The sequence below is a fragment of the Castanea sativa genome, chromosome 3 (assembly GCF_040712315.1).
Source record: "Castanea sativa cultivar Marrone di Chiusa Pesio chromosome 3, ASM4071231v1".
NCBI lineage: Eukaryota > Viridiplantae > Streptophyta > Magnoliopsida > Fagales > Fagaceae > Castanea > Castanea sativa.
Genome location: NC_134015.1, coordinates 8299646 through 8312828, shown reverse-complemented (window position 1 = coordinate 8312828; position 13183 = coordinate 8299646). Strand labels below are relative to the sequence as shown.

Sequence of the window (13183 nt, the reverse complement as noted above, 5' to 3'; positions counted from 1 at the left end):
CGATTGAAATTGTGATTGTTATTGAAACAAGAATGATTTTATTGACAAGAGAAAATTTTGAAGCTAGCCCCGAAAAACAAAGAAAGAAATCATATGAACGTACTTAAAGAAAATTTGAGAACAAAGAGAAAGATATACGGATTTAAGAAGGCTGTAAAAACGGAAAATCCTTAGCAAGATTGTTGGAGAAGGTTGTAAGTGTTTACCAAACTTGCCAATATGTGGTGGACGTTGTATAAGGCTGTTGAGTGGAGAGAACAACCCCGTAATTTACGTTGAATCATTGGTTTTTTTTTTTTTTTTTCAGTTTTATTTATTTATTTGTTAGAAGAACACCATTTGAGATATAGATCTTCGAAAAAACTTAGGATTATAACTTTACTGTAGAATTCTTAAAATCATAACCATTCATTAATGATAAAAGAATTATTTATTCCTGTAAAAAAAAAAAGAGTTATATTTATCTTGTCACTTAATCATTCTTAAATAAATATTAATTAATATTATTTTAATAACTATTTAAATGATTAATTATGAACCAATATTTAAACCATTCATTTAATGATGAATAGATAGGATTAGAACTAGTTTTACTTTAAAAATTATCTTAAACCACCGCGCACTCTTAGTGCAGTGGTCACTCCACAAGTATAGATGCTTGTAGGGTGTGGGGAGTAAAGATCGGGATTCAAGTCTTCAAAAGGGAGCTTCATACCCATATACACTTAAATTTTGTTAGAGTAAAAATTATATCTTATATATATATAAAAAAAAAAATTATCTTAAAATTTAGAAGTTGTACATGTATATATTTCCTTTATTTTTCCATTTAAAAGTTAAAAACATTGGACTGAAGACGTACTTAGTATTGGTCATTTGGAAATGTAGTTAATATTTTTTTTAATTATACATAAAATTTTTATTTTAAAAAAATTGATAGTTATAAAAATAGAAAAGAAGATTTAAACGATGATTCTCCTAATAAAAAAGAAAAAAAGAAAAGAAAAGAAAAAAGAGCCTATTATGGCACCAAGCTTCAAGTGTTGGCATACATAATAGTTGATTAGTTACTAACTTACTATATAATGTTCGCTCCTATTAAGCTAAAAATATATATAGTTTTCTTGCTATTAGAGACTTTTTACTATGTATTGTTCACTTCTTCAACATATTCATTTTCCACTGCTCTTAAAGATAGGATTTGAACTAAATTATGCATGATGATCTATATATAAAACTTGTTTTTTTCCTTCTAGGTCTTAGTTTTTGATACATATGGTAGTTGTAACTTTACAGAGAAATAAAAATTATTCTATTTGGTATTACGACAAAATAAAAATATTTGCTCTTTTATAAAGGAGTATCGCGTTATAAAATAAATAAATATAGTATATAGTATATATAAAAGGGAGGCTCATGTATACTATAAATATATACTATGACAAAGACTCATAACAAATTATGTTCCTTTCAATGGTTTTGTTTGTTTGTTTAAACTAAGTTGATTTTAACTTGCTTTGATTAAGCTCCTAGGCTGTGGTTAATTACTTCAATTAACAAAAATATGATGTCATTAGTGATTCTATTAAATTTAAAATTGATTTTGTTTTGACTATCTTCCTGCATTACACTAGTCTCATTTGGATTTAAATTCTGTTGATGTGTATGCCGTCATGTTAACCTCTGTTATTCCAGTTATTTCTACTATTTTATATATCTGTGAAGTTGTTTTATTACCCAAAAAAGCATATATATATTTCCACACCACAAGGACTGGTAGTCATAATATTTAGGCTTGACATTTTCTTTGTTTTCTTTTTTAGTAAACGAAGAAACGCCTTCAGTTATAGTCGCTGAGCTGAGTGACCGTACGTAGCTGCCACTGAAACAGAAATAGAGACCTCCCACCTCATCGGAGCTTGAGAGTTGAGATGGCAAAGAGATAAGCCTACGCTTCAAAGTTCAACAGGACATCATCAAATCCCAGACATACCAAATATTAATTCGAAAAAGTAAAAGGGAGCTAGGTTTTTTCTTGGTGAGTTCACAGTACATCTAGAAATAACTTTATGCCATATATATATATATATATATATATATGAAGTTAGAACTACATAAAAAAAAAAAAAAATCAAATTATAATCCAAGTTAGATTTCAATTGAACTATAATTTTGTTCCATGTGTTTTATCAAAACTTTTTAATTTTTGTATCAAGTAAATTAATTCAATGTAACTTACGAGAAGTCCAATATAAATGAATCATAAGAAACTCAATTATATATCTATATCTAGAAGAAAATAAATTATGTGTCTATGTTTACCAAGGCCATTTGTTTGTTTAGTTAAAAATAATTTAAATTGAATAACTTTTTATATATATAATACTAAGAAACAGCCATTATTTATTAAATAGAAACTTATATATATTGCTTGTGTGTGTGTGTGTTTTTTTTAATTCTACCCATGCATTTGGAGAGGGTTCCAATCTAGTTTAAATTAATAAAAGTTAAGGATTTAGGTTCCTTTATTTTTGAGAAGTGCTATATGTACAACATTTTTACAATAAATCATAGGTAGTAAGTTATTATTAGTTTTAATTTGAACTCAATACTGAAATTACTTTTTCGTCTACCAGTAACCGCTAATAACGACCTACTACTTAGGATTAGTTGTGAAAATGTTGTAAACATAACATTTTTATTTAATGTAAGGCGTAAAAAAGACTTAAATACAATAACTATTCTCTATATATAAAGGCCTATAATTAATTACAAAGTCCGCTTGCAATTCTACTTTCTACGCATCATATTTTAAAAATCACAGAATCGGTAAACCTCATATTAAACATAACCCTCATTGAGTGGTATAAACCATGGTAAAACATTTTCACCAAACAAAAAAAAAAAACCATGGTTTGTGCTTGCTATCTTTACCTTTACAACCAACATTTAAAAACATAAAAATAAAAACCTCGAAACCCTTTTTCTAATTTTCTTTCACAATTGAACAAATATCACCACGTTCCACACTCCCACCCCCAAACCCAGTGCAAACCCATAAACATCTTTGTCCAAACTAACAAGGTTTCAAACGCCCTAACCAAATCACGTTTGTCACATTTATGCTTAATATTTGGGTTTATATTAAGGGATACCTTTAGGACATTTATTAATGGACAATTTTCAAAATGTTTTAATACTATTTTTATGAAAAATATAAAAAATTATTTAAAAAATCAATTACTTTTTTCTTTTTCTATAAAAAGTTTTTAAAAATACTTCTTAAATCAATACTTTTAAGGCATCCATTAACTTTTCGCTAAATAATTTAGAAGTTACATTTACAGGAAAAAAAATTCCAACGGTGGTAGTGGGTGGATATCTTGCATCACCCCCCCCCCCCCCCCTCTCCCCGGTTCCCCCCAGCCCTTTAATGGAACCTTGTTTCACCAGGTTAGTTGGGCTAAATTAGGATCAAGTTAAATGTCATATTACCTACATTTTCACTTAAAAATATAAAGTAATTTTTAAGTGCTTTTAGAGTATGGAGAATAGTGTTATCTCCTCTTACATTCATAGTAAAATTCACTTATAAAATTCATAGTAGAGTTCACCATAAATTATAAATGTGAGATGAGTGAGTACTACTTATCTATACTCCTAGAATACCTAAAATTTTTTCAAAAATATAAACTTGATGTGGCTAGTTATAATTAGAGGGTATAGAAATAAGGTTTTCCAAAGAATCCATGTAGAACCTAAAACTAAATCCTAAATTGACACTTATTACATTTTTTTTTTTTTTAAATCTAACTCACAAAAATCCCAAAATCGCATTACACCAAGAAAATGGAAAAGGAAAACAAATCCCCAACGTCAAACCTACAAAAGTCCAATATCTCTTCTATATGAAATGGTTAGCATCATTTCCCTGCACATATCAGGGGATTCAATATCCAGAAGTAAGTTTTTTTTGAGGCTAAAACAGAAATTATTACAAAGATGAATCTTTTTTGTTAGATTAAGCTGAAGGGTATCTGTTTCTCAAATATAACAGCCCAAAGACACCTTTAATTAGCCTAATATTTTACTGCACGAACCCCATACATATATTTCCATAACCAGCTATCAAATAACAACCTTCGGAACAGAAATTACAAACACAAAACCGTACTTCTATTTTCATACCCAACAATCAAATAACATATACTTCCGAATAGAATTTACAAAGTTTAATTTTAGCTTCACCAAGACTTGATTTGTTGGTTTTTGGATAGGGAAGAGTAGGAAGGAAAGCTGCCATAATGTATTAAAATCTTTGGAAATTCAAGGTACAAAAAAAGCATATATTAAACAGAAATATAAACACAAGCTTTTATTTTAGCCCAATACATAAAACATCACCCGCAACCCCTTCCCCATTTTTTTAACATGAAACTTAAAACAACCCTAGAGACTAGATCCAAAAATTGAAACCACTACCATCACCAGAAAAGGTATCGGTGACTAAGCCCTTGACTGCACCAGAGATCACCGCCTCAACCCCGGCCGCCACAACGCCAGGAATGACACGCTGCTGTGGCTGCTGCACCGGTGCAGCCGGAGCAGTGTATGGCATATATGGACCATATCCAGGTGCAGGAACATAAGCTCCCCCATAAGCTGGTGCAGGCGGGTACCCACCACCATAAGCCAGAGCAGGCCGCGGGTATCCGCCGCCATAAGCAGGTACAGGTGGTGGGTACCCGCCATAAGCAGGTGCAGGTGGGTGTTGATATACATCCACAACCCCATGACCAGGTCCAGTTGGATAATTTACCAGCTCCCCAAACTTCAATCGAAGGTCCAGTACCCCTTTGGCCTTCCCACTGGGGGTAACAACAGTATAGCGGATATGATTTTCACCCTTTGAATCATCATAATTATCCAGCAGTTCCTTCATGGGCACACGGACTCCGCCAATAACTTTGTCTCGGATAATCCTCTCGGCCTTGAGCTTCACCACAACGGTCTGCTGGGCTGCAGGAACATCGTTGATGATGAACTTCATGGGAGAGTTCCATATTGGATAGCTGCCTCCGTTTTTGTCAATCGGTGTCTTCTGCTCAGAGGAGTTGCTGGAACCGTCAATAGAAACGGTGGCATACAAGCCCATCATGTTGGAGAAACAACTCACTTTCTTCAACTTCAAGTCCTTAGCTGAAATGCTAGAGATATCCAAAGTGCGTTGGCTCATCTTGAAGATTTAGATCAAAGAAATTTTGAAGAGGATTTGATGGAAATGGTGGAGGAAGAGGTATTTTAACTCGTTGGAATTGATGGGGTAAGCGTTCTGGTGGAGGTTATATGTATAGAAATAGAAGCTCACATACAGACACAGTGGCAGTGAGAGTCTGAGAGCATGACCACGGTTCACTTTGTGCCCTAACTATTGCGTGTACTACTCTTTCCCTTAACTAAGTATAATGATATAACTTTTTTATTATAACCACGGTCACTTCAAACTTAAGCATGCAATTGGATGAGGTTCAAAAAATCAAATCCATCATCTTAATCCTAAAATATTATACTTTTTCTTTTGAAAAATTAATTTTCTGACTAACATTTAATAAATTTATATGTTTTTTTTTCTCTTTATTTCACTTAGAAAAGTCTTTCATCATTTATTTTAAAAAATTATTTACATCTTCTCATAAAAAATTAAATAATTGATATATAAATACAAAAAAAAAATCATATATATATATATATAAAATATTAAAGTAGAAGCTTAATTAAGAATTTAAATTAAATTCTAATTGCAATCGAAATTCATACCAAAAGTGTCCTTCTAATTACCCTACATAAATAAATCTTTTGTTCCTTCCTTTTTTTTTTTTAACTTTTTAATGGAGTGAATACACACACACACATCAATGTATTAGAAGAAAACATACTATAATTTTTATGACTATAATATTATGCTATATTTTACTTTATCATATCCATAAAACAGAACAAAATTTTTCATTTAGTTTGTTTCATTATTATATTTCTTTTATAATACATTTTATATATTAGGGCATGAAAAATACTATTTATTTATTTTTATATTATATACATTTATGTTTTTTAAGCCTATTGTTATATTCTAATATGTAATATTTAATTAATTTAATAAAAAAAACCCTTGATTTAAGATATTTAAAACCTGTATAAGAAATAACACACAAACTTAATGAAAGAAAATATTTGCCTCAAATTATAGAAAGCCACCATTATGAAATTTTCTTATGTAAGAAAAAATAATATTTAATATTAATAAATCATGTTAAAGGCATTTTTTTTTATGTGTGTGTGAATTTTTTTTATAAAAATATTAATATATTTGGCTTAGCTCCTTAAAAAACTTTCCAATTTCACTATTGGGTATAAATAATGGACCCACATATATAGGAAATGCAAACCAATAAGTCTTATTAATACTAAAAAAATTCACCAAAATTTCCAGATTCCACCCCTTATTTTTGTGTTTTGGGTTATGGTGGGCTCAGTCAAGATGAAATGACAATTCTCTGTGATAGAGGAGGATACCAAAATTTTGATGAAGCAAACAATGTAAAGAACAGAAATAAAAGGTTTGTAATTGTATCACTCTACACACAGCTAGGATCACTAATCTTCCACACCAAGTATGCTACAGTGGGCAAATCCGAGCTGTTGCTGAGTCACTAAGAACATTCTATAATCCAAAATATCTAGTGCCACAAAAAAATGACAATCTTTGCCGCAACTCTCTATGTGATTGATATATTATGATTGAAGGAGGAAAAATTGTGAGAGTATGTGAAAATGACATATAGTTAATCAAACAGTTTCAATTTATCTGAGAATTATGATAAAAGTTGAGTTTGTTTGTGGTACTAGAAGATAGAACTCATATAATTTCTTGCATCATGCCCACGTACTGCAGGCTTACGTGTGTGATTACATGTTAAGATTCTGGTCGGTTTGAAAACTTTTTTAAGTAATTGTAAATTATGCTGGGTTACGATATGAAAATGATGGATTATGCGTTCATGCATGAGCATGCAAGTCAACGAAATACAAAAAAAAAAAAATAGTGAGAGAGAGAGAGAGAGAGAGAGAGAGAGAGAGAGAGAGGGCAGAGGGTTAAATATTCCATGCCAAGTAGCGTGCTGCGTCCTGATCAGCTACAGGGAAAATAATACTTAGTTAAGGGAAAGAGTAGTATTATCACAGAAATTTGGGGGGAAAATAATTTTTTTACGTGCCAGAAGCAAACAATTCTGAAGAAAAATTTATCACAGAAATTTTCCTTTGGAAACTAATGGAGCTTTAATCTTGATAAACAAATTATAACATAAGATACATAAACTAGTGGAGCCTTAATCCTGATAAACAAATTATAAGATAAGATAGATAGCCAAACAAAATAAATGACTTTGTCTGCACTTTGTTGAAGATGGCACTTTGAAATAACTTTGTGCATGAAAGAATATGGCTTTGAATTGCTATCACCAATACATAAATACATAGATAAGAGCATCCACAGCAGTGGAGCTAAATAATTATATTGCTATTTTAGCTCCACTCAAACCACAAAAACCCTCCTGCAGCAGTGGAGGCAAAGCTAAAAAATTTTAGCTTTGCGCTACAGTGCTCATGTATCAATACATGAGCACTGTAGCTGAGAGTTATAAAAAAAAAAAAAATTTATTCGGGCATGGATTAAAAAATAATAGATCAGGTCTCTCTTTTCACGCTACCCTCTCTTTTCTCTTCAGTCACTCCGAAAGTCTCTCCATTTCACTCTCTCCTTCTCTTTCTCTTCACAGTCACTCTCTGAAGCTCACCGCCACCGACGCCGTCTTCAACATCAGCTGAGATCCACGCCGATCAGCTGAGACCCACGCCGACGCCGTCTCAACTCTCTCAAGCTCACCGCCGATCAACCTCAGCCCACGCCGTCCAAGCTCTCAACTCTCTCAAGCTCGCCGCCGCCGGCCCTTGCCGTCTTCAACGTCACCGTTCCACCTGGTAAGACCCACCGCCGATCAACTAAGACCCACGCCGACCCACGCCGATCAACCCTCTCGGCCTCAGACCCACGCCGATCAACTCAGACCCACCTCTCTGTTTCACTTCCGTCGATCAAACCAATCCGCCGATCAAACCCACACCTCTGTCCAGTCCACCATCTCAATGCTCACCCAACGCCGATTCACCGTCGATCCGTCGATCAGACCTCCGCCTCAATCCACTTCTCTTCCGCCGATTAGACCCACGCCGACACTGTCCTCCTCACCGAAGCCCAGCTCTATGATTGATGATTTTTATTTTGTTTATAATTGGTGATTTTGTTTGGTCTGGGTTGAGGAAAAAAATTGGAGATTTCGGTTGGTTTTTTTTTTTTTTTTTTTTTTTTTGCTGCTGTGGACTGGTGGTGGTGGTGGTGGTGGTGGTTGTGACTGTGGCTGATGGTAAAGGTGGTTGTGGTTGGTTGTATGAATGTTTTTTAAGTTGTGGGATATATTATTTTATTGTAGGAGATATATTATTTTATTGTAGGAGATATATTATTTTATTGTAGGAGATATATTATTTTATTGTAGGAGTTTATATTATTTTATTGTGTTGAAAGCTAAAATAGATCTACTGTTGCAGCATATGTGTAGATATGTATAGGTAAAATAGATAAAGTAACATTTGGTGAAGCTAAAAAGCTAATTTTTTAGCTCCACTGTTGTGGATGCTCTAAGGTCATAAAATATGTGTTATTATTTGTAAGTGATTGACAATTGGAATAATCAATTTTATAGTAGAGTTTATACATAATTTTAAATGATCAAGATTTATGAATCTAATTTTTATAACATTATAAAAGAAAATAATTCTATCTAATCAACTCAAATAATATAATTTTAATTATTATTTAATTGTTAACTATTTTCATATATTTGTAAATGTATAAAAAATCATCACGACCCAACACCTACAGTTTCAACCTATCAAAACAGGCCCATCTTTTAATTTAACCGACCGTCTTGTAAATATCATTTCATGGGGCGTGTTCTACAATGAGGCCCAGAAGCAAACTAACAAAGACGAGAACAGCTTAGAGCCCATTAAAACTATTATCCCATCGAATAAACCTCATAAAAGTTAGATGAGAAGTGAGAACCATAGCTCAGTGAAGCCCAAAAGCCAGATTTTTTTTTCTTTTTTTTCTTTTTTCTGACATGATATTTATGATTTTAGAGTATCACTAATCCTCCAAATAAGTGTAATTTGTGTATACCATTTTGATTAAGGATAATTGTCAATGCACATATCATACATACAATTTGTTTGAACCGAAATCGATTTCAGTTCAAAAACTGAAATATGCACATGATGTGTGGGATAGGCCATTTATAATAAACCCTCCCTTCTTTAAAACTTGTACATGGATAAATGTTATAATATTGAGTATCAAAAATAGCTATTCTTATTAAAATTGTAAATATTGTATCATATCGATCACTAAACTTATCTAAATACGCCCAAAACGTATCAAATAAATACAAGCATGTATAGTTGTATAAAAGACTTTTTTTTGAAAGCGTTGTATAAAAGACTTTCGAACTGGCTGATACAAGGAAAAAAAAAATTAAAATGTGTTATAAATTACGACAAATGGCCTCAGGTTATTGATAATTTTGAATCCAACATATTTAATTAAATTGTCAACATTTTAAACCCCTAAGCCTTAATCAATCTTGATTAAAATCAAAAAATCAAATTAAACCACATGTTTCAGCAAAATATATATATATATATATATATATATATATATATATATATATATCTTAATCAATCTTGATTAAAATCAAAAAATCAAATTAAACCACATGTTTCAGCAAAATATATATATATATATCAAACCACATGTGACCCTAAAATTTCAATTTTCGAGCATTGGAACATGATCTAGCAGGTTCAAGACACATGTTTCGATCTGTTTGGTTCTCTTGAAAATGAAAGAGAAAACAAAAAGGAAAAGGAATAATGCTCTAAAATCTAAATGCTAAACAACGTACCGCTTTCGCTAATAAATAGCAGCTTCATGAGGTAATTTTCCTTACTCTCTTTACCCACTGACGCTGCAAATGAAACAGGAGAAAAATTTGTTGAAATATAAAAAAAATAACTTCAATACCACAGAAGAGTTTTTGCAGAATATTCACAATGAAGACACCGTATATGTAACATTTGCTGAGAAAGAATTGAAGGTATGAAAGTATAAATTGAAACCCATCTTTCTGAACTTTAATGGCATTTTCAGACATATAAATTGACCTGGCAAAGCTAAGACTTAGTCCAACTTATGAAACATTGACTTATAAATAACAGTGACTTGTTCTTATCAGTGTTTATAAAGAAAATAGACTTGTTCTTATCATTTCTAATTATAGTTTTATTATATGATGCTTCCAGGAAAATTCATCAAAAAAAAATTATATATGATGCTTCCAGGACCTTGCAATAATGCAATCACAATGAGGAATATCCGAATATAACTCATAGGAAACCACTTATTAGATCAACCTAGTGTTTTACATACAGTCTAGGAAAAGATCCCAAACGATCAGCTTGGAGCAGGCACATGCCCCATGAGGATCAATTAAATATCAAACTCATATAAAAGTGCAACTACAAGTTTACACTGTCCATGCTTTATTAAAATAAAAAATAGAAATTAAAGCGAATAAAAAGATTTGCGCCGGCATTCTTGACTAATTGTCTATTAAAAACTTGTCTAGTTTTGTGTGAAAAATACTAATCTATACTATACTATACTACACATAGAAATATAGAAATAGAGAGAATAGCAAATTTCTAATATTTCTAATAGACACTTCTAAAGTTCGAATCTCCTTCCCCCACTTAAAATATATGTAACAAAATGTCAAAGTTCTCCTCCAACTTATTCCATTGTGATTTATAGGAAACATCCACATTTTAACAAATCACATAACTTATTTAAAAAATCATGTGACTAATTAAAAGTATACGAGGATGGATTAAAGGAATTTTCCTCTAAACTAGTTTTTAAATAATATTTCTATTCAAAAATGGAAAGTTATACCATATATAATAATATTCTTCTCAATATATGTATGTATAATAATAGAGAATTTAATTTTCTACTAATATTTTATTGTGCCACATCAGTCACCTATTTTGAATCAATCATTTCTTTTTCAATTTTGGACTCTTACAATCTTCACTTTTTCTATTGTGCCACATGACCCACATCAGTCACCTACCCTTTACTTCTATTTTTTGGCTTTTCTTCTCTCCTTTATTTTGCATCTTATACTTTGTTTGGTAAAACAAAGAGGGAGAGAAGGGAAGGGAAATGGGGAAGAGAGGGGAAAGGAGAGTGAAAAGAAAGGATAAATTTTTTTCCTCTCCCTTATTTGGTTTGTAAGGGAGAAATGAAGGAAAACGCACCTTATTAATGGGTCCCATCATAAGTACTCTCTTCTCTCTCCTATAGATTGCAATGGGGCGGGGCGGGGCTGAAAAATAGGATTTTTGTCCCCTCCCTGCATGGTTTTTTCTTACTCTATATATTCCTACCCCTTAGGGCCCTGTGAAGCCACGCCTCACTGTAAAACTCTATTTCTTGTTAATTTGCCTTACAACTATTACAATTTTTTCAAATAAAATTACACATTTCAATAATAAAAATATACTTGAAATTATATATAAATGGCGTAAATGTACTTTTAGTCCTTACATTTTGGGGTTTTCCATTTGAGTCCATACATTTTAATTTTATCACTTTTAGTTCCTAATTCAATTAACGCGTTCTATTTTGGTCATTTTCGTCAATCAACCGACGGAAATAGCTGAGGTAGTTGCCAGAAGAATTAAAATATTATAAAAAATGCCACATCACCATGACACATCAGCATATAAATTTAAAAATTTAATTTATTAATTTTAACTAAATAATAAAAACAAAAACAGAATTAAAAACTAAATTAAGAGGCCAGGTCCATTTAGGTGTGTTCCTACTCCTTTATACGACTAATATTTCTACAATTGGTTGCTTTGAAATGTGCCAGTTTCACATCAGCATCCTTGCGACTAGGTAGATGCAGAGATGATGATGGGGACGAGAATGAATTATTTGTCCTGTTAACACTACCGCACTATATACGAGGAATGGTGGCCATGATAAATCTGTGTTTATGCGAGTATAACAAATATTAATATTAATGGAATATTATTGTTCAAAAAACTTATTCAAAGATAGAACTTAATGTGTATTTATACATAAAAATGACCCCAAAAATAGGACATTTGAATTTTCTTTTCACTACTTTTTTCAATTTTTAAAATTAAAAGACGTAAAGAAAAAATTCATAAATATATGTGCAAAATTAAAGAAAGTACGGTTATTTGATCGAAATTACTTGAGATAAAATAAATAAATAAATAAAAAAAGAGGACAGTTCGAATAAAATCGTACGGTTTTTTTTAAAAAAAACATCCGGTTTTTCTCATTTTAATTGATTATTTTTGCTAATCTGGTATATCTTTAGTAGTAGCCCAAATTTTTGTTCAGTTCATTGGTTGACAGTTTAACCATTGGTTAGGTACGGTTGTAATAACTATGGTCTATTGGGATTGTGTGTTTGTAGTTGGTTTACAACATTTTGTCTTGACCAAAATACTTTTAGCTGGATAGGCACCTACCCCTAGTCTTCATGTTGTGAATTTAACCCGCCTTGCCCCCCAACCGAAACTGTTTGTATTGAAGTTCTTGTTCTAATAATATCACTCATTCACATTTAAAAAAAGAAAAAGAAAAAGAAAAAGAAAGAGGTGCTGGCTTGTCTAAAGTAGCTAGGACTAAGCAGGATACGAGTCGGGTTAGGTTAGATTGAAAGTCACCCCACTACAAAAAACGCGCACTATAGCCGCGTTTTTTAGCTGCGTTTATAAAAAAACGCGGCTATAGCTGATCTATAGCCGCGTTTTTAAGAAACGCAGCTATAGACATAGTCTATAGTCGCGTTTTTGGAAAACGCGGCTATAGGTCCCCCTCTGGCTGCGTTTTCAAACGCAGCTCCAGCCAAATAAATTTTTTTTTAAAAGTGGGGCCTGGAGCTGCGTTTGTGAACGC

At 32.0% G+C, this 13183-nt stretch overlaps 1 protein-coding gene across 1 annotated transcript; it reads right to left on the bottom strand.

Annotated features, from left to right (window-relative positions):
• Window positions 1–4268: 4268 nt before the first annotated feature.
• Window positions 4269–5582, bottom strand: LOC142626815 (protein SRC2 homolog). The gene has a single exon (XM_075800529.1). The coding sequence runs from the start codon at window positions 5234–5236 to the stop codon at window positions 4457–4459; it is 780 nt and encodes a 259-aa protein (XP_075656644.1). The 5' UTR covers window positions 5237–5582; the 3' UTR covers window positions 4269–4456.
• Between the last annotated feature and the right edge of the window lie 7601 nt (window positions 5583–13183).

Excerpts from the sequence above, each read along its gene's own strand:
- LOC142626815 (XM_075800529.1), bottom strand. The coding sequence starts at position 5,236 with ATGAGCCAACGCACTTTGGATATCTCTAGCATTTCAGCTAAGGACTTG.